General features: G+C 41.8%; 1 protein-coding gene across 1 annotated transcript in view; it reads right to left on the bottom strand.

Moving 5' to 3' along the window:
• Positions 1-2,384: 2,384 nt before the first annotated feature.
• HS1BP3 (HCLS1 binding protein 3) overlaps positions 2,385-23,139 on the bottom strand; it is a 55,778-nt gene continuing 35,023 nt past the window's right edge. Inside the window, exons 5-7 of the mRNA XM_058836451.1 lie at positions 13,848-13,999; positions 13,213-13,348; positions 2,385-4,129 (exon numbers count right to left, since the gene is read on the bottom strand). Coding sequence (XP_058692434.1) covers positions 3,901-4,129; positions 13,213-13,348; positions 13,848-13,999 — 517 coding nt within the window. The 3' untranslated portion in view covers positions 2,385-3,900. The remainder of the gene's footprint in view (positions 4,130-13,212; positions 13,349-13,847; positions 14,000-23,139) is intronic.

The following is a 23,139-nucleotide window of genomic DNA, read 5'->3' as shown; positions in this document are numbered from 1 at the left end:
ATGTGAGTTTTGGGTTAGACCAGAACAATATTCCTTACAACAGTCAAAAGCAAATCACTCTAGGGAAATATAACAATATTTGGCTGTTTTCTCCTTGTTTCCAGTAATTTGTAGCTCAAGGACTTTCCAAGCTCTGACTGGCATAACCATCAACTGATTTATCTTCCATGAATCTAACCGGTGTCTCCTTGACCCCATATAAATTTTAAGCATCCATAACATCTTGGTATGAATAAAACTTAGTCCCTAAATACCTAGAACTAATCAATCCTTTAAGCAGCTTTATTGACTTCTGAACTCTCACAGCAGCATTTAATTTGACAATAATTTAATTTACCACCTTCCAGTGCCAGTATATTTACTCAAAGCAGCGCACAAGATTTTCCCATCACTTGAATTCTTCATTAGGTTCAAGGCATGACATGAAATAACAATATGCAGGAGGCTTTAAAGAAAGATCAGATAGGGTGAGGGCTAAAAAAAATTGGATAAGGAGGGTTTAAAGATGAATTAAGGAAGAAATGGGCACAATACAGGAAGTGAGTGACAATTTACTCCAGTTGTTGATGTTGAGATGAAAATAAGAATATAAATATAAGAATATAGATAAAACTTCACAGTAAAACCCTTCTCTCTTCTTAACCGCAGACATTTAAACTGTCACAAATGTGTGATCAATTGAGATAAAATGTGGTTGATGCATACATACACAGAGATTCAAGAATCCTTGATGAATTAGTGACAGTCACATTTTTAAGTGAAATATCAGTACTTTCTGGTACTCAGTATTAAATCTAACCTCAGGGATTGCTCATTTACAGCAGGTAATGCCTTAGTGGCCCATGAGCATGCTGGATTTTCATGACCTTAAATCAGAGGCTGACTTGTGTATTCTGCTGTAGCCTACTCAGTTTCTTTGCAGAAGCTAACATCTGGGCAAAAATTAGCAGGAATATCAGTTTCAATTAATATATTGTTTTACAACTCAACCCAAATTGTCATTGACAGAACTAGGCCTTAAGTGCTACATGGGAATTAGCCTTCCTAAAAATTCCCCAACTGAACAGACCTGAGCAGATGACCCACAACTCATCTGTGAAATACTCAGCTTGGTGAAGTAATTTGTTTAACTGTGACCCAAATAATGAAGTACACAGTGTTAGTTGTCAATTAATGCTGTACCACAGAGCAAGCAAAATGTTATGCAAAACAAGAAGCTGCTTATAAGGCAATAGAGATACCTATTATGAGCTCTAACTAACCTCCCTATCTTTTTTAAGGATTTAAATATAACTCTTTCTTGTCAAATCTTTTGATCAGCTCTATTACTGATGTTGGAAGGTGATGACTGTCAGCCAAGAACTACATTAAGAGTCCATAATTGAATTTCAAGAGTTGTCAAGACCAGGCTAATCAAATAGCTGCTACTAGAATAAAATATGAAAGAAAGAAAAAAAAGTTCTCTCCTGGCAGGATGGGAAGTATGTTGTTTAGTTTCCCTATGTCATTTCTAATAGAATGTTCAATTTTTCTGGGCTACCTTTGTCTGACATTCTTCTCTTGTATAATAATGATTCATTATATATAATGTATTCAATGACTGTAACTCACCTCTCAGTGCCCAAAAATAAGACTGCAGCTAGACATTTGCATTGTAAAACAAAAGTGTAACACCAGGGTTTATGAAGGATCCCTCTTAAAAGGAAAGCTAGACTTTTTTTCTGAAATAAAATACTGACCTCAAAATAATCTTAAAAACCCAGCACAAGAAACAATTCACAGCTCTTCCTTCCCTGTGCTTAGGTAATTTGACAATTTTAGGGAGACCTGGGGGGGCAAAATACTCCTTGGCCATTCAAGGAGGGTGAAGAACTGCATTCTCTCTACTGATCATTAAATCCATGGCCTGCAGTCTGGAAGTTTTAGCAGTGTTCAGGCTGTGTGGTGGGCTGTAGTCCAAAAACAGAGAAATGCAAGCAGTGTCCCCAGACAGTGCTGAGTAAAATGGAGAAGATGCTCCCTGAGCCCTCAGTTAAATACAGTGGTTGTTCATGACAGCAGGGAGTGCAACAGGAAGGCTGCCCTGAATTAATTTTTCCTGCCTGCTATTCCCTGCCTGTTCTTGGGCATGGCATTTATTTTCTCCTCACTGCTTTTATTCACCTTTTTATTCCTAATTGTACCAGGACACTGAGGGGACAGACAGGACCAGGTAGTACCTTTGGTTCTGCCTTTAGCTGCTCTCAAAGGAAATATGAGCACAGCTACATTTTTGGTTTCATAGTTATTTACACTTTAATAACACATAGCACTCCTCGTCAGCTGAAATAAATCGATTCTTTGCTGCTATGTACAACCTAGAGAACAACAGCAACAACACCTGCAGGTTAGCAAAATGTTTTATTATAGTAAAACATACCACACACAGAGGAGAACCAATGGTTATATTTTATCTGTCCCATCAAAGCAAAATACCTTCATAATATTTTCCACTGTCTTAAAAAGGAAATGCTAATAAAAATAATTTCATTATTAAAAATATATAATGCTTTATATTTATTTTGTTCTATATTAGCAAGGCAAATACTGGGATGATAATATGGCTTAAATATATTAAAATTTTCCCTCTGGGGAGCTTGTCTTCATCTCTAGCTAGACCACACATGGAATGAGTTCAGGAATCTCTGCATGACAGCAGGTATCAACCCACATTAGATGTAAATTTGGTATCTTCAACCAGCGTGCCTGAGTTTGGCAAGAAAAGGGAAATTCTTGGATACCTATTCTACAAAGCTTTTCTCTTCCTGCATATTAAAATTTCTTCATTATATTTTCTTCCTATTTTTTTTCCTCTAGATAATGCCATGTTTGTCTTCCCTTGTTTTAACCATCACATGGTAAAGAACAGACCGTCATCTTATCACACAAACTCATTTTAGTTTAGTGTAATTGATCACAATGGCTGGTCCTTAAAAATTCTGGAAGAAGTGAAGAAATAGGAGAGAAAGAGTGACTCCAGAGAGCAATTCAGATTTCCTCCATTACCACACCTGCACTGAATGACTTCCTGGAGAAATCTCTCTCACTCCACTAACTACAGTGGGAGTCCAGGAAGACTTGGCTGGAAAAAAATTAGCCCTTGTGAATCTGGAGTTCACGGGAGTCCGACAACACCCGAACCTCCTACACACTGCAAGCTCCATCTGTGTCTGGAGAGTGTTCTTAGCCACCCTCAGTCATCTGCTATTCTTCCCAGGAATCAGAGATGCATACTGTGGTCTTTGCAGGCCTAAAGTTCTCTTACAAGTTGGTATTTGTGCAGCAATTAAGGCAGCAGATTGTCAGGCTTAGCTGGGATTTCAATGCTCCATGGAAAGACAGAGGAACTGTTAACTATATTTAGCAGTTCCTGTTAAAAATTACCAATGTATCAGTCAGGGAGGAAAAGGCTGCTACAAAAATGCACTGGATAAAAGGAAAATGGCCTTTCCACTGAGCTGAAAAACAGCTAAAAATGACAGGAACAGCATCCTATCATGCCTCAGACCATTTGTTGGACATTATTCACAGTTGCCATGTGTACAACATCTTCACCATTTTCAATCAACTGGCCAAAACTGTACAATGTTGATACTAAAATAGCAGTAGACAATCTGTAGTGCTACATCCTTGTCCACATTCCCTGCAAGACCCTGAAAATCTAAGGCAATATTAAATCACAGCTGCACTGTCTGGAAACCCTCACAGGGAGGTTCTGCTACTCAAACTTGCTGCTCTCTGGATCCTGGTACACAAATGAGCACTTTGACAGTAGAAACACCTGGTCAATTCTTGCTGCTGTCACTTGAGCTCACTGGAAGGTAGAGCCAAGGAGGCATCATCACGTTTTAAAAATACATATCAAAACAGACTGGTATCCTGGTTGTTGATAGATTCATTTTCCTGGATATACTGGAGAATGTCCACTTCATTCATTGTCTGAATTCTGTTTTCTTTTTGCTTTGCCATTGAAGGTGAATTAGTGCTCCTGGGGGCAACTGCTGGCTTCTGAGGCAGAGGTGGTTTTGGTGGGACCTTAGGTTTTGGTTTGGAGGTAACCTCCAAAAGTTTCTCAAAATCATCTTCAACTCTGGAATGAAAAGAAAACATCAGTAACATTCTGGGAATTCCTGAATTGCTTTTTGTTTTGTAAGAAAATGCAGTCTTTCAAAACAAAACTTTTTGCAGGAAAGGATCTACTCTGATAAAGAAGAACCTGTAAGAAAATCTGTAAGAACCATATTTTTTATGATGTGGCTTTTCAGTTCACACAAGTTAACTTATACAAGTTAATTTTACAGCATGTTTTCAAATGTCTAAATTGAAGGCAATTTGTGATTACTAAAACCACCAAACTTTATTTTAGTTTGGGAAACAAATGTTTGTGATTTGTGACAGGATGCTTTGCTTCTCCATAAATTTTCATGGGAAAGTAAAATTATCCACATTCAACACTGTTTCCTCTTCATTCCCATCACCCAAAATTGAGACTGAGCATCCCCCCACTCAATCATGAGAAACTGTAAACACTAATGAATTAAAAAATTCCATGTTCATATTTGGTTCCAGGACACTGAAGAAGTTTTGCAATCTGTGACCATATACAACAACTCTTTTAGGTGATAATTTGCTTCTGAGCCCTACTGAAATAATCCAGAACACCTCAAACAGTTCTACCTGCATTGTTTGACCTTATCAGATATGCAGCAGGCTGTGCCTGCCCAACTCTGTTCCCACGTGAGCTGTTAGAAGATTTTAACAGAGCCCTTATCACAGATTATCTTGTGGCTCCAAGAACTGTATGCTTTTGGAACATCAAAATATGGAGTAAAGAAAAAGAAGGATGCTCTCCCACAGCTCCACTCACTGGAACAGGATATGGTAATGGAGTCTAAGGAAGATGCCTTTTTAGTTTCTTCTTCTCCATTAGCCGTAGGTAGGCAGTCCCTGGCGCACAAGTAAATAATTTCATGTCATGTATTTTTTGGTTCTTTCTCTCATTTGCCTTTTGTAGTTAGAATCATGGGACCATTGAATATCCTGAGCTGAAGGGACCCATCAGTCCAACTCCTGGCCCTGTACAGGATATCCCAAGGATCACAACTTGTGCCTGAGAGCATCGTCCAAATGCTCTTTGAGCTCTGTCAGGTTTGGTGCTGTGACCACTGCCCTGAGGAGCCTCTGGTCCAGTGCCCAGCCACCCTCTGGGTGAAAGACCTTTTCCTAATATCCAGTTTATAAGTTCCTCATTTCCAGGCAATGAGGCATCTTGGGAGGTTACCCAGACCCCTGTGAAACCACTGGGATAATTTCTGTTTCCTAAATGTGACAATGATTCCTCCCTTTCTCTCTTTGTTCACCAGCTGCCTTAGGAGAGGTACTGTAAATGCCTCTACCACACAACAGTACAACTGGTGGGGCTTTCTGCAGATAGTTAGAAGTAAAGCTGAGTTTTTCCATAATTTGGGAAGCAACAAATTTGGGAGGCAACTGTCCAGGATGACCAGGAACACAATCAAAGAAACAACATCTCTGAGAACCTTTACTCCTCCATCCCCAGTGAATATTGTTTGAATATTAAAACCGTAGGTATTTCAAGAGCTACAGCCCCCTCAAGCTAAGGAGCCCACTATTACTAAGATAAACTGCATGATTTCAAGGGTTTCTTTTTGTGTTCACCCTCATTACAACCTGTGAAGAACTTACAACTGTACAGCTCAAATGAGACAAACTACACCCACCAAGAGATGGCCCTGAAGTCAATAAGGATTAGCCTAAATTTTCTGGTGTACAGATGGCCAGAACTCGTTACGATAAAACCATTTCTGAAGTCAGACAGATCTTCTTGTGAATCCCAAAAGGAAACTAAAAAGAATCACTTTTAACCAAGGCTACTCTTGCAAAATCGATAGCATGAACACTGATATCTAAAACTAGGGAACACCTGAACCAGCTGATGGACAGAATCATTCACTACCCCAGAGTTCCACAACTTGAACTCTACCTGTGGCGTTCCAACAGGCAGAGCCTCAACTTTTATCCTCTCAATAACTGTGATTATATTCTTTTTTATTTAGATAAGATTTCTGATTTCTTTTATTTTCCATGATTCCATTTGAGTGACATACCCTACTTAAAACACACTCAATGTATTCCTAAAATCCTCATCTACAAAGAAATCAATTACATTTAAGCCCAGGCCTTTCCATTTGTTGCCAACTCTGCTATCCAACAGGTATCACACCTGTGATCACGTTGCCAAGACATGTTCTTGTTCTCTTTGCTGTGTAATAAACAAAACTTGTTAGGGCTAGTATTTCTGAAGCCTCCCTTCTTGGCATCAACAAATAGTGAATGTATCAGCATCCATGTCATAAAGTTTTGGTCTTAAATAACAGAAAACATAATAAGCAGAGGAACAATGCACAATACACATGAAGACCATATGGAGGAAGAAGGATTTTGAACTAGATGCACTACCCAGAAAAGGCAGCAGCAAATCCAGCTCACTAACCTGGTAGGATGGTGCAACTTCCTGAATTCTCTACTCCTGTGCTAATCACAGCAATAAAACCATGCAAGCACAACCAAAAAATACCCACAAAAGATCCAGTCCAGTAGGCTGTGGGGGTCTTTAGGGGGTGGGCGTTTGGTGTTCTGTTTTTAAGACAAAGATTCTGCAGAAGAAAGTCTGGAAGCAGATTGTGTAATTTCCTTTTTCTGTCCTGGATTTTTTCAAGGCCTTGGTTAGACAGAAGCCTCTTAGAGAGAACACAGCAGATAATACGTGGTCTTTCTCTCAAAACCTGCTTTTCAGTGCTGCAGTGCTAGACAAGCTGTTTGATCCACTGCTGTTTGATCATATGAGACACAACTGTCTTTGCAAAACTAAAGAGGTAAAATGCAAAATGCCTCAGGCAGAGATAGAAACAAGGACTTCTATTTCTTGAAAGCAAATGAATTGTTACAGTGCATAACTACCACCATATTTAACTCCGGGCCAGGAGGAGGAAGAAAAAAATCAAGGAACTATTCTGAAACAAGATTAAAGGAAGAACCTTCCCTCCCCATCTTTTTTAGACAATCAGGCAGAGAATCCATGTAATTAATCATTCTTTAATTAGTCTCTTTCTGTAAAAGAAAAGCAGTGTCACATTGTTTAAAATTCCTGCCATATTGTTGTGCTGATTCACAGACTCTATTGGTGGAAATTCTCTCTGACACAGAAAGCAATCAAAGCCCTTACTGGACAAAGGCTGTCACAAAGCCCTTCATGACTGCTGGCATGTGGACTTCCAGACAGTAAATGAGTTCTGACTTGGAGACAGATGCAGCTGCCACAAGAACATCAACATTTTAAATGCCATTTCTCTGGACTTTGTCCCTTCTCTCTGGACCAGATCTATGGGAGAGGAATGACTGTCTGCATGTACAGAATGATGGGGACAGTGACCTCTGCTTGCTGGGAACGCTTTAAGGAGGAGAATCTGTAATGAAAGCAAGAGACAAAGACTCCCATAATTTGCTAAAGTATCTGAAAGGCTCATGCTTGAAGCTCAGTTGTGCAACTAACTGCAGTTCTTGCAGAACAGACTTCCATCTTTTGCTATCTTATTATCTTTATTTTGTCTGGTGTTAATTCCAAGTGCAAGAGATACCTTAGTGAAGCCTTGGGGAGTGCTGTAACATCACATCTACAACTTAGGAAAAGACTTGTGCCCAAAAATAGGCAGGAGACTTCAAAGTATTCTGTTGCCCATCACATTTGCTGTGGTCAGGAGAGACTCCCTGCACTAAGGTGCAGGGAAGGATACAGGCTGGAGTTAACCCTAGGAATGCCAGCCACTGGGGGCCATGAAGGAGATCTCTCTCCTGCTGCTTCAGCTTTCCTCTGCAATCTATTACAGGTAAATTCCCAGTGGTGTTTTAACCAGGGCCAGGAAATACGTCTGGACACTGGAATGTGACAGTCTGTATTGTTTAAATGCTACAAGAACCACTGGCATGGCTGTGGTCTGGGAGGGATTAACCCTCCAAAAACTCTCTGGCACAGCTCAAAGGTGGTGTGGGACAGGGACCATTCCCTGGAGGCAGCTGCACACAGTCCCCTTGTTGTGCAGCTGCAGAGTCCAACAGCATGGATACAGCCCGGTGGTGCAGCTGGGCCAAGTGCCAGAGAACAGGCTCATTAGTGCAGGTAAGTCCCACAAGAAGCCCTCTGAAGAAATCAGCCTGCTGGTTACATCACTCACCTAGGAAATGAGAAAAGTCAATTTTTCCAGTCTAAAAAAATTCAAACCTCTCTTTCTGTCCTCTCTAGAAAGTTCCTCAATCACCAGCCAAAAGCACAGCTGTGGCAGGGAGAGCAGGCAGCTTTTTCCCCTTGAGCTGATGATGTCTCTCAAAAATGTAAACAACCTAGGGTGAGATGATTGAAGTCTGGTGGGTCTCAAGCCCAGCAAAAGCATCTCTTGCTACACTAGGACACCACACCACCTCTGTACATTATTCTACACAACCTGTACATGTTCCTAGGGATGAGGCAAGGATTAATGTTTTCGGTCTAGCAAAAAACTTATTGTTTTGTTGGCAAGTTTACTTTATAGCTTTTCTAATGTTTGTAAGTAGTATCCCAGTACATCACATGAATGAAATAAATAAACTCTTGAAAACCATCACAGAAGAATCTGTTTTTCTGTAACCTACTGCAGCCAAATCAAGGACCTTTCCACACAGTTCCATCATAGCAAACAAGAGAAACTGCCCTAGAGTGGTCAGGAAATTTCTGACTCAGTTTTTACAACCTTCTGTTCCAGCTGTACATTGTCCAAATAACCCTCTCCCCAAAGGACATACATATAAAGCCTCTGAAGCTTCTTTTTTTTTTTTTTTTATTTTCCAACTATAGTGCTGTCATACTCTCAGGACAGTGAGCATTGGTGCTGGAGATGCTGCTCCACATGACTCCTGGAAAGCTTGAAGATGTATTACTCTCTGATTTCAGCATCTGTTAATGCCTACTGAAAGAAGAACACACAAACTTTTTCTGCTTCAAGGGTGGCAACATTTCCTTGGCAAACCTGAAGCCAACAAACCTGCTCAAGAAGCTCTATGGACTGAGTGGCATCTGGAGGGCAGTTTCACAAATAGCCTCAGCCTTAAAAAGTACAGTGCTCCTGGAGAGGGTTATCAGTGTAATCTTAAGAAGAAGCAGACCAGATCTGCCATCACAGGGCAGTAGAACTGGGATCCTGCTGCTGACACTTTTTTCCAGTACTGGAAAAAGACAAATGTTGTGCTGACAGCCGCTTCCTTCCATCTCAGCTCCCTATTCATTATCAAAGGTGAAGCTAATTAAATCTCTCCTAAAAGGCTGCTCAGACAGCTGTGATAATTATTTCAGGCTAGGATGTGTGATAATTTATGTAATTCTGTGGGCACACAGAGCTGCTGCAACATTCACAGGATCAATTCCAGCATTGGTTTTCCGCAAAAACCTGATCCATCACACCAGGCAGGCATGATTGAGATTAATGAGGCAGAAGAGTGCATGCCTGCAGGGCTATGGTCTCAATGGCATCATGGAGACATGGTGGGATGGGTCCTGGGACTGGAGAGTTGGAATGGAAGGACACAGGCTCTTCAGGAAGGAGACAGGCAGGGGATGTGAGGAGGGCCTGTCACCCTCTCTGCCAGTGACCAGCTGGAGTGCACAGAGCTCAGCCATGAGCCTCAGATGAGGAGCCATCCAATAACTCAGGGGTCAGGATTAAAGGGAAGGCAGGGACAGGTGACATTATAGTGGGGGTTTGCTACAGCCACCTGAGCAGGAACAGTGAGTGGATGGGCCACTCTACAGACAGGAGCAGCTTCACATTCACAAACCTTGGTCCTCACAGAGGACTTTGACCACCCCAATATCTGTTGGAAGGATAACCAGCAGGGCTTAAGCAATCCAGGAGGTCCCTCTAATGCACTGAGGCAAATTTACTTCTCCAAGTAACAAAGGAGTTAACCTTGTTCTCACCAATGAGGAAGGGCTGGTGGGGAATGTGAAGCTCAAGGGCAGCTGGGCTGCAATGACCATGAAATGGAGTTTGAGTATCTCAGGACAGTGAAGAGGGTGCTCAGCAAACTCAGTACCCTGGATTGCAGGAAAGCAGACTTCGGCCTCTTCAGGAATCTGCTTTGTAGAGTCTCATGAGATAAAGCCCATGAAGTTTCCCACTGCACTTATAAAGCAATTGGTTCTTCTCAACACTCAGCACTTGTTAATGCAAAGTTGGTGATTTTATTTAAAACAGTACTTTTCATTTCATATGAGCAAGTATCCACTGAGAGCACAGTCCTCAGTTTGCAATGAGAATGTTTATCAGATCCTCTCCTCCCTCATGTTGTGACAAGCACAGCCCACACACATTTTGCAGACTCATTTGTCTCCTTAACAGCCTCTGCCTCATGAGTTACAGCCACTGCTGAGGAGTCACTGCTGTGCTGACACTCCTGGGGTGCTACAGCCATTCTGGGACCATAAAGATCACAAAGGATTTGTCTGCTCCTGTGTTCTGCTCTAAACATTATCTTCTTCCCATCCCCCTTTGGAGGAAGGTTCTGCCCTCCTCTGCCTTAGGCAGCTCTCTTCTAACTCTGACCATGAGTCACAGTGAGTCAGACACTTCTCAGATCTACCACACACATGTGAGCAGGCCCTGAGGTACATGTGAATGTTCACTACATCAGTGAAGAGCTCCCACATCTGCATTATTCAGCTACTCCACTGGAGTGCAGTGAACATATCCAATTTCTGGACCTACCAGGGACTTGCTGGTGCATCATAGCTCAGGACAGTCCTAGATCTTAACAAAATGTGTCCAGGTAAACTTTCAGTATAACTGACTATATCCAAGAGACTAAGATGTTTCCATTTCTAGTAGCATATCTAGCTCTAGCCTGCTAAAGGAATAGATTGTCACAGCTACTCTGATCTGAGGGCTGTGGAGAGATTTCTTCAGTCCCTTTTGGGAAAGGAGAGAAATTGTCAAAACATACAGGGCAAAGGCAAGACTTATTTCTTATGTTTCAAAATAAGCTCAAGCTCCTGTGCCAGGGAGATTGCAGAGTGCAGCTTATGTTGAACATTTTCTCACCACAAAGGGTCACTGCCTGGAAAAGAAGCTGTGGTACTGCCCTACAAGAACATTCAACACCACTTTGGTGGGAAGGGAAGGTGAGAGAGGATCCAAATGCTGCCTCTACATTTATGAGACCTGACTGTTCTCCTGAGGCTTCCAGCTGAACAGAAAACAAAGCGCATTTTGCCCTACCACTGGAGAAAGTTCAGCTGTGGGATTTCAGGTAACTGCAGTGAATTTGCATAGAGAGGAGGTGAAGTGTCACATTAGGTTAAAACAGCACTGCCACTCCTCCCCTCTTGGACAGCAGCTTCTTCTTCACCCTCAACTGCCTTGCACTGAGTTCACCAGCCCTCTATGATGTGCAGATAACACCATGAACTGGGTTTACCAGGGCTATTTCAGAGGGTGTTAGGTGACCTGGAACAGGTTGACATACCCTGACCTAACTGCCTGTACCTCTTGCACAGCCAGAAATTGCCTCTGGATTTCCATAGCAACTTTCCCATTGGACCATTGGCATGATTTTCTGCTTCATTACATGTATTCATTTCCAACTGGATCTTGACAACTTAGCAACTATTGGAAGCACTGAGACAAATCAGGAATAAACAAAAACTACTGGAACTTAAAATAAATCTTTTCCCATGGGTTCCCATAACCATCTGGGTGTGCTGCTGTTGTTGATAATCCCAAACTGATCTGAAAGCATGGTCTATTGGTCTCAGAGCAGACTTCAGAGACCTTTCTCTGAACATAAATAATCCAAAAGACATGAACACGACAGATGGAGAAGTTCTCTCTAGTGGATAAGAATGCAAGGAGTGCACTGGAACAGGCCCTTCTCCTCTAGTCAAATGAACACTCTGGGTGAAGTGCTGTATGGTGAGATCACTAGCAGACAAGAAAATATTGCAAGCACATGTGTGTTTGCTCCCAGTGTACCACAGCATGCAATCAGGTCATGTCCTGCCCCATCAGCTTCTATAAACATCAGGTGGGTCATGTCAGGGTGTAATGCAAGATGGCACCCAGCCCAATTTAATTCTTATTTAAAGTAAGTCAGGTATTCCTGCTGAGATAGCCAGCACTCTTCCATGCATAGAAAGCAACAGCTGCAAAATACCTGCTTCAGAAGTCTGAAACCACACACAGAGTGCCTCTCCTGGGTTTAGTACCTGCTGTAGAAATCATACATCCTAACAGGAGCTGGTTGACACAAATTAGCACTGGAAGCAGGCTGGTCTTATCATTCAGATGCCAGCTTGAGACCCAGAAGGAATGAATTTGACTCATTAATGCAGCACAGAATCCCTGTGTCTCTCCAAGTATTGGTTCCCTGCTTGATCTCTTGAGGATTATCAGTGCAGGCAAACCAGCCCTGTGAGAGAGATGTCAGGGATAAACACATTATGTGCTGATGTGTTCCAGTGCTACACTACCAAGGGAGAAGCAATGTATTATACCCTCCTGCAACTCTGAGCTCCAGCCCTCCTTCCCACTAGATTAAAAATTAAATACAGGATGATAAAGAGTCCTTTACTGCTGTGGAGATATGCACAGGATCCCTCCTGGAAGCATGCACAGAAGCCTGTGAGCCATCAGCATGAAAATCATTCCTCCTGTGGCAAGATCCCCTGATTTCAGGACCCTGAAGCTGAACTGCTTTTTACCTCTGGGCTTTGCTCCCCACTTTTCACAATGCAAGTCAGGTTTCCTGTGGATTGTTTGCAGAAAGCAGAAGTGTCATGTTAGAAAACAAGAACAAGATAACACACCTTGGGCCTTCAAGGCTCTTCCTTTGGAGTCACAGAACAAGTCTTTGCACCCCACCTTTCTCAAAGGGCCTTCCTAACTTCCTTTTTGATGTGTTTGATGTCCAAGCTCCATGACACACATCTTTCATTTTACTTGTCAATACAAGTATTGATTCACAGTTTGCTTTCTGAGTATTTAAGCTTTGTCCCTAAATTCATCTCTTTCAAGATTAAATAACATCTCAGACCACCTTCATCCCATATGACAGATTTGAGATGAGTACCTCAGCAGTTCCTCAGTGTCCTCCTCAGGATCCCTGCTCAGCACATCCTTGCTGTGCTCACAGGCGGCTGGCAGCAGCAGTGAGTCTCCCAGTCTCACCACTCCACCAAGGTCTGGGTCTTCAAATAACTTCAGATCTAGAAAGGGGAATCAGAAGCTGCTGTATTTAAATCATGCTATGTAACACAACAGCTGCACCAACACTAACTAGTAAATCTGGCTAGTTGGGTTGAAAAAACAGATCATGTAGACAATTATTTTTTTCCCAAAGACCTCCAGTCCACAAAGTGCACATACTCTGCACTCTAAGGACTTGGTAAACCTGTTTTTTCCTAGCACTCAAAAGTAGGTCACATTACTCTTGCTAGTGTGGCCTGAGTGACTGTGGGGCAGCCAGCTCCCACAGAACTTAACATCCCAGTTCAAAATGTTTACAGAGAACAGCTATGGGAGCTAAAGGTATCATTTGTTCTTTCTGAAGGATTCTAGATGTTTCTGCTAAGCTGAAGATTTGCCTTAACATTTCCAGGTCATTATTCAGCCTGTATACTATGCATCACTGTAATTTAAAGGCCCAGTTATACGCATGTTTTAGATAAAACAATCTGTGTATACACAAATATAGAACAGATTTACTCTCTTTCATCTTTCTTCTGCGACCAACTGCTGAGAAATCTTTTTCTGGGCCAAAGAGTCCTTCATTTGGATCCACCTCCTCTTCAAAAATGGTTAATTTGGGCTTCTCTTCCTTGGCTGGAGAAGCAGGTGCCTTCTTTGCTTTTTTAGTTCTAAAAGGTAAGAGAAAATAAAGTTAGCTGCAACTCTTCATTTAACAAGCAAGATTTATGGCTAGAAAGTCTCATAAGCTGAAAATAGATGGTGGGAGGCTAGGAAAGGTTTAGACAAAGATACACAGGCATCTATCTGTTAATTGCTGGCAGGAATAAGATACTGAGCTGAAAGGACTGTTGGTCTGGCATCTCCTAGCTGGACCCATGTTTTGTATTCTTAATATCTGTCAAGGACCACAATGGGAATGAGAAAAGCAGCACTAACAATACTGTACTGTGCAACTACTCAGAAACATTTAAGCAGTTTTACTCCTCCCACACAAAAAGCTTAAAATAAGATCAGTTGCAGCAACACTGTTTGAGACAGACAGAAAAGGATGGCTTGAAATACAGAGTGCAAGTTGATCTATTGCACTGGTTTTGGCTCCATTTCCTGCTGCTGTTTATGGTTGCTTCATACGCCTTCCATAGAGGTATTAGACACTCCCTTCATTTGCACATGGCTTAAACAAAGAGAGTTGACTCCCCTTCCAAGGGCAGAGTGAGAACCACCTGCCTCCTGCTGTCATACCCAGGACTCACATTCCACCAGGTGAAGCTACAAGGCAGCTCTCACAGTGAGGCTTAGTCACAGAACCTTGAGTTATGAGGCAAACCAGATGGCACAGAAAAGGAAATCTGGAGGACAAAAACCTTTGGGTGAAAAGTCCAATTCCAACTAGGCTGAAAGAAAAGCAGTCCCTAGGAGAGCAAGTCCTTCCAAAGTAATTGCCGTATTTTAAAGATCTTTAGTCTCAGCAGCCCTGGCCCAGCAACTTCCAAGGTAGCCCCTCTGAGTGCCTTTTCCAATAGAAGATCTGATCTTCTCCTCTGCAGAGAGCAGGTCAGGTTTCAGCCTAGAGCAAACCCAATTATCAGCACTTAACATGCCACAGTCATCAAAAACTAAGAACAAGGTCAAAAGATTACACACACATTCCAACTACATTAAAGAGTCTTGTAAAATCCTCTTCCAATTACAGCTGCACACAAAAGAGGAGTTCAGTTACTTCCAGTTATTTTCACAAGTTTATTATCAACAAACTGCAACTCACTGATGGTATTACCTTGCTAACACCACTTGTGGCAAATGCAGCCTAAAAGCAAGCCCCATGCAGAGCTTAAATACTGCTTTATTTGGAAATATACCCTATTTGATACTCTAAAGGTATCTGCAGGTGTCAGCAAGTATTATTTATGACAAAATCCTTCATTTTAAAGCAGAAGAAACTTTAATGAATATCTTTTTTTTGCATTCATATTCATTAGGGATATGCCTTGAGTAACTTCTGAATTTGAGCTACTTTTGAAAGTGCAGCTCCAAGGAACTGCTTCAAACTGAAACATCTGTAGAAGACCCTTCTTCCAAAACCTGTCAAAATCTGAGGTTATAATACATACAGGCAGCTTTCACCCAGGAGACCTACATAAACTCAAATGCATTGCTTTATTAACTGTATTAAGGGATCTATCACTCAAATGAGCCTAAGTATTAAAGGAAAAGGTAAAACAAACAACAATAAAACCAGAGGAACAGTAGGACTGAGTCTTTCAGTACTGATTAAACTGATTAAACTGATTAAAAAAATTAGTAAACACAAATAAATATGATCTACTAGGGAAGAAGCAATCTTTATTTGCATAATTCACACCTCACAAAGTATTCTTTGAGAGGTGAATGACAATATACATGAGGATTTGCCAACCTACAGACTGCCAAGTCTTTGCAAAGATCCCCTGTCCATTTAGAGAGTTACAAGAGTTCTCTTGATGCATAAGAGCCCATCATGGCACAGGTAATTATATACATGAGCCAGAATATTGTCAAGCAACAGATCTCCACCCCAGAGAAATTAGCAAGGAATTTACTGTTAGTTAGCTCAAGTATTTGCAGTAAACAGTACCAGTATGGTAGGAAACACCAAAGAAAGGGAAGAGAATCACAAACAGTGTCATAAAGAACAGCATGTAAAACAGAAATAATGGAACTGAAAAGTCCTGGTAACAACCTTCTTTGTAGTCTGGCCACCAAACCAGCCCAATGACACACTCTGTTGGCCTGGGGACTCCGCTGGTAGCTACAGGGCATGGGGCCAGACCTGCTGGGCTTGACTGGTACCGGTAGGAACAGGGGGAAGTTGTTTTTCTGCCTTCAAGTTGTTTCCCCTCACTACCCTTCTAAGGAAGCCACTGCTGGACTGCCAAGTAATTCCAGTATATCCATATAGGGACACTGATGAGGTCAAGTCCCTATGTGGGAAACAGGATTCCCACAGTTCTGTATTTAGCTGTGCCAGTCCAGACTGCACTGCTGAGAAGAGGTTAATAGATGAGAAGGGGGGTGTGAGACGTTTCAGAGACAGGTCTGCAGCTGGCCTGAGCATGCATCTGCCTGCCCACCCATCCCCTCTCTGTATATTGGTGCTGCCTCCCCACAAGCAGGGCCCAGGGACTCTGCTGGAGCTGAGCTGATTGTGAAGCCCCAAGCTAGTAGGCATGCAGAGAAGCTGCAAGGACAGCTAGTTCGATGGTCATGATGTACCAGGGTGCAGTAAACTTGTGCAGGAATGTAGACTCTTTGGGGAAGACAGAAATGAAGGAACATTAAGTGTTCCAAAGTGTTCTGTACTCAAACCCTGCACTTCATTAGCACCATGTTCACAACCTTAGCATCTGACATTTTGAAACTACCAGCATCCAGCTGGCAGAAGATTACCTGTATTATTGCTATTCCTTCATTTATGAAATGAGTGAGCTTTTGGAACATCACTCTAGTGGCTTTTAAAAGCTTAACAAAAACCAAACCAGCCCTAAAGATGATGTATCCTTTATTCAGCAAGAACTATTTACCCAGTTGAGGCTACTGATGCCTACACAGGATGCACTGTGAGAATAACTCAAATAACACTGCTGTCTCCTGCTCTGACTAAAAAGAAGCCTCCTAAGTGACTGTACATAAAGACTGGCCTCCTAACTGACATGGATCAAAACTGGATGATCAAAAATTAGAGTACACGACTCCACCTAGTCAGGCTGCTGGAACACTCCAAAGTCCAGCTGAGACGCTTCGATCCCACATGATCCTCAAATCACCCATGAAAATGTCAACAAAACCCTGTATGCAGACACTTTCAAACCTCACTCTGCGGGCACGGTTCTCCTGTTACTGTTTATTGACACAATGTAGGGTCACTCATCTGGCAGCCTCCAGCTCTCACTGGCACAGCAGCAATGCACAAGAACTTTCAGGTCAGCTGTGGAAAACAGCCACGAGGATGACTAAGACAGTCCAAAGTCAGAAGATTTTCCAGACCTGTGTGTGATAGCACTGGAAACAGATCCAATGCTGCATGATGCTGGTTTAAACCACAGTTTATCAACTGTGCTCTCTACAGAGAGGAGTTCCTGCCCCATGCTCACTGCTGGGTTAAAACAGTGAGTGTTTTTTTCCAGAGCACATGTAACCTCAGCACACAAGCAAAAGTTTTCAGATGTTATTATTCTGAAAAAATGGCCATCTCTTTTTTATAGAAATAAGATTATGCTTCAGAAAAGGAGTGTTACAGTAATATTAAAAAAAAAAAAAAAGCCTTATTCAGAATATACATACTCATATATTAGGTATCCATGGAATTTTACAAAGGAAGAGCTCACTAATATAAATGGACATCCCAATTCCCACAAATCTATGTTCAGGCTTGAACAAAAGAGCTACAGCTACAATAGCAGCAATATTAGCACATCTTCTTGAAAACCACATCTGAAAAACAAAGATCCCATACACTAGTTTATGCAGAAAACAAAATGTCATCTGCTGCTTTCTTTTCACTCAACAGTGCTCATTTTCCAGAGCTGCCTGATAATAACAGACAGGACAAAAGGGGTCATTCTCAATCGCTCTGGCCAAGGGATGCCCAATAGAAATTTGATGCCTATCAGCTCACACAGCCTCACTCCTAAGCATTAAGCCACCAGGACAAGTGTTGGCTGCAGGGATACATTACTTCACACAGCAATCTTTTTCTTGTGGACATCACGCTAATTTACAGTATTTGAAATGGCTTTGGCATGTCCCAAAGTAAGATAATGTGTAATTGGTGGCATAAATCTCCAATTAGAAATCATTTGGAACAAGAGTATTCAGTTGCAAAGTTTGTCTACTGCACCTCTGAGATTAGGTCAGCCTTGAATTATTGTTTCAGTAGAGCAACAGATGGAAAGAAAGCCTGAAGGAACAGATTTTCAAGAGTTCAGCTGCCATCCAGGGACCTGCTTTTGTGAAGAGATTTTTCTGAAGGGCTCAGAATGCAAGAGTACCTGTTCTTCCTAAACAAAAGCAAGCTGTGTTTATAATCTGTCCTCAAGTTTTCTGATGATATAATTTTCCAATGTAATTTGAAAGCAGATAAGAAGACCACAGATGGATTAGTACACAGCTCATTAGCAATAATCATAATACAGAAACATTTCCTAAAATGTTTTCAACTAAATAACTAATAAATCACTGAAGCACTCATAAGCCTGGCAAGAGAAGTAGGGTTACAGAGGAGATTGAAGAAGGAAAATTAACATAAAGGAAATTTCTTTATAATTTTCCTCTGATTTTTTAGACTAAACCAGAGTGTAAGACTTGCTGAAACAAGTTACAGACAACAAAAAAAAAGTTTCAAGACATAATCGTAACTAAATTAAACCACAGTGGTCCAGAAAGAAAGAAGCATAATAAAGCTGTCAATAATGATGTGAAAAAGCCAAAAATACTCGCTAGTATTTTGGGTTTCATCTGCAAAGCAGCAAAATGGTTACTTTCAGGGTTTCTGACAACAGTGAAATTTTTCTTATCCTAATACTCATGTTAATGATGAACATTTTCAGATATGCAATACCAGATAACACATACTAAGGTGTTTTGGAAAAAAACAGCCAGGCATTTTCCGCACCCTGGATGTAAGTACTCAATACATTTTAGAACTCCAGGGAGGTTACAGGGGCTAAAAATAAAGCTATTTTAGAAATCAGAAAAGTTAAAAAAGCAGAACACAAGCATGGGCCATTGAGCATTGCTTTGATGCTCAGTAAAATTATAGAAGGCAAATTATCAGATATAATCAGTTAGTAATTAAAAGAGCATTTATTACTAAAATCTGCCCAGAATCATGCTATTTTTTTTTCATGAATGTACAGCCTTGATAAATAATGGTATCTTACCCAAAGTGTGACACAGCCATCCTGAAAATTCCTACCATTTTCTCCTAAAGCAGGAACGGGACAATGGAAGTTTCTCTCCTCCAGGTCCTACAGAGATCTCACTGCACCACTGCAGGAATCTGCATCTCTGTAGAGATCCTGAGCCATCTCTGCCTTAACTTAGACAATCAAATGCCTCAAGCTATGGGGGATAAAACCACAACACTCTTTTGGTAGGACATGGAGACAAGAATACTATGTTTGTGTATGAACCAGTAAAAGAGCTACAAGGCAATCATTATGATGGCAGCATCAGGGCCTGATGCATACCAGCTTTTATCATGCCATTAATTCTCTTTCTCTATTTGCATGTCTGGCAGGATTTTTGCTCTGCTTCCCTCTTCTGGTGAACCTTTTATTTTCCTTATGTCCAGCCTTTACAATTTCTGCCCCATTCCATCCTCTTCCCCCTTTACATCCCTTCTCTTCATTTCCCCAGTTTTCTGGCCAGTATCAGACATTTTCTTGCTCCACCTCCAGAATCTGCAGGGCTGCCTTACCCTCCAGACTGACAATAAGGCCTCCTTGTCATCTTGAACACTCTTCTTCACATCATGTACCTCTTACTCTCCAGACCTCTGTTCTGGACTCTTCTTCTTCTGCTTTAACCCTAAAGATTATTATCATTGGTCAAATTATGCTTTTGAAAAAGACCACAGGCAGTAACTGAAGGAGAAACAGGAAACTTCACTGCAAAAGTGGGAAAATGCAGATGAGAAAAGGTAAGGGAAAAAAAAAAAAAAGGATAGAACTAAGCAGAGGCAACAGTAGGCAAAACAAGAGAAAGGGGAGAAGTTGAAGCTGATCACAAATGACAACTAGCTGTAACTGCTAGCCCCTAAAAAGAAACAACATTTACAACTCCGTTTTCAATCAAAGGCAAAATTCATGTCAAATCTTAAATAAATGCAAAATCTTTCTGAAGAAACAAAGCTTTATCAGGAAGTACAATGAGGGAGAACAATTTGGACTTAAAAAAATTCTGCAAGACGTTATCCCTTGGTTAATTTCCTTTAAAGTAAAATTCAAGCTAAAGGAGTTACTTTCAGGAATAGCTACATTTTAGGAGTTATTTCTCAGGAAACTTTCTTTTAAACCCATAAAAATAATACTCTAAGAAAAAAAAATCCATTCTCTTACATTAATTAATGATTGCTGCAAGTCTGTAGCTCCAAAACGAACAAATTCTTTACTAAGTATTGCGCTGCATGCCTGTGAAGTGATGTATATATGCAGTATTACTCAGCAATAAAATGTGCCACAAGAATTTAAATTTGACCACTGTAATGAAATCAACCAACATTGTCCCTTTATGAGATGCTCTTCACAAAACATCCTGAGAAGCTTCACAATCCGAGTCACCCAAGCTGAAACAGCGTGTGAAAAAATCTTGCTTTTAAGCATGTTTTCTGCCACACTCTCAACAGCTTTGGGAGCAAACACTTAAAATGAAGGCCTCACAAAGAGGGAATTAAAGGTACCAAAAGTATGCAAGGTTATGCTGAGAATTCTTACAAGTAGCAACTAAAAGTGACAAATGCAAATAGCAACCATTTTGGAGAAGTGATTGGTTTCTTCAACCCTGAAATGGTGAAGCCTGCTCCCCTCCTGACATGAACATACTTCTGTAGCTTCTTGTTAGATCTATTTTCTGAAAAAGCACTGAACATGTGAATAGTTGATACCTCATTCTCAGATGTGTTGAGCACTCACACCTCATGGAACAGTAGAGTCACAAAATGGTTTGGGTTGGAGTGGACATTAACATCACCTATTCCAAACCCCCTGTTGTGTACAGGGACACCTATCATTAGGTTGCTCAGCCAACCTGGCCTTGCTCACTTCCAGGGGTGGGGTATCCACAGCTTCTCCAGGCCAGTGTCTCACCACCTTTACCATACTTGTACCTCATCTAAACCTACCCCTTTTCAGCTCAACATTGCAAGTTTTAAAGTGTCGTCTCACTGCAGGCCTTGGCAACTCTTTGGTGCCTCTTTCCAACGACAGGCAGTGTGTTTGCAACTGCTACCTCTACTTACTAAAGTATTAATTTTGGGTTATTAAATCTCTACCTCCTCACAACAGTATGCCATCCAGCTCCCTGGACTCACACTGTGCTCCTCAGGATGACATAATGTCCACTTTGCTGCTGCCTCACCTGAATTCCCTCCCCATCACATCCTAAAGCAGAAGGGATACAAGAGCCCAGACTGCAGACACAACTCTAATTTTCCTCTGTCTGTGAACAGAAAAGCTTCAAACAAGATAGAGGTGTCGGTTTTCAAGCAAGGCAGACACCCTGGTCAGAGCCAGCACAGTGGCTATCCTCAGCCACATGGACCATATCCCACAGCATCATTGTGATGGATGGCGAAAATGGTGTTTATTGCAGGGGAATTTAACATTTTATAACCTAGGGTCATTGTGTTACTCCCATCTGCTTTCGTCATCGTTAGGTGCTATTGGCTAATTGCAAAAGGCCTTACTATCCTAACAGAGAGGGGTGGGTTACTAGCTTTCCGTTACATCCCGAAATTTTCCGAACCGCCAGACCTTAACTACAACATAGAGGATGTTTGCTTAAAAAGCGTCTGGCCTCTCTAATCCCTGACGCTACATTTAAAACTCAGTCTGAAGGGTACCTCTCCTTTTCTTTGCCTGGTACCTGCACGGACCAACCCCCAGCCTACAGAAAACCTCTAGCAACCTGCACATGATGTTCCAGTCTAAAATTTTGTCTGACATACCTGTCACACCACATGTAAAGAGCTTATGAAAAGCTTGAGAGGGGCCAGTTACCACAGCAGTGAGCAGATTCCAGCAACAGCCAAGCAGGATTTGCATCAACTCGAGGAGGGATGACGGGGCTGAGCCTGGTTCCCCACTGCCTTCCCTCCCCCACATCTTGCTGTTCACAGAGGTCACTTTTTCCTCTTGGCTGTGCCATGGGTAAAACAAACATCTCACCACAACTCAGAGACGGCTCCACAGCAGCTACAAGAGAGAAGGACACAGTGAGACATTGTCAGAGCTAAATGACACTGCTGTTGCAGACACGGTGCTGTGCTCCGGCTGCTGCCTCTCCTGCTGCTCATGACATCAAAGCATCTTCCATAAAAAGGGAACACTGCTTTCCTGCCTACAGGTTTCTTGTGATGATTTTTTTTTTAACGGAGGTAAGATAAAATTGCTCTGGGTGAAATATTCCCTAGGCCATGGATATACCTATTGCATGAAGCAATTCCACTTGCGAAGTTGCAGACACTGCTGGAGGTCAGACTGTAGGAACAGTCACACCAGGGAGCACGCCAGACACAATCTCTCCTTCCTAAGCAACAATCTGAGGCTCTGCAGTGGCGGCTGCCTAGGGGCTGCTTTCTGCTGAAAACAGAAAAACGGCTGACAAAATTCTGCATTTTTTATATTGGATTCCTATTTATGATCTTATTGCTAACTAGCTTGGTTTCTCAGAAGAGAAGCTTTTGCAAGATAAGTAATTCCAGGGGCTGGGCACTGAGATCAGTGTGCCAGCAGCTGGCTGTCAGGCTGGAGGGGGGTCCAGCACCACAAATCCCTTGGAGAGCACAACAGGGCTGGGCACTGAATCACTAGAACCTGCCAAGTGCCAGCAAGCCATAACACATGACTGAAAGAAGGAGAAATGAGTAGAAGGAGAAATGAGTAGTCTTCACAAGTGTTCTGGCTTATGCACATGATGCAACTCAGTTGCTGGTGTTATTTGGCAGCCATGACAGTATTCCAAAATCTTTAAAAAATTCACTCCCCTCCTACTAGCAAAAAATCTCTGAGCTCAGCCCAGACAGAGGACACTTGCTATTCCCACAGCACTC

The sequence above is a fragment of the Poecile atricapillus genome, chromosome 3 (assembly GCF_030490865.1).
Source record: "Poecile atricapillus isolate bPoeAtr1 chromosome 3, bPoeAtr1.hap1, whole genome shotgun sequence".
Lineage (NCBI taxonomy): Eukaryota > Metazoa > Chordata > Aves > Passeriformes > Paridae > Poecile > Poecile atricapillus.
The sequence above is the reverse complement of the archived record's forward strand: the minus strand, read 5'-3'. Positions and strand labels throughout refer to the sequence as shown.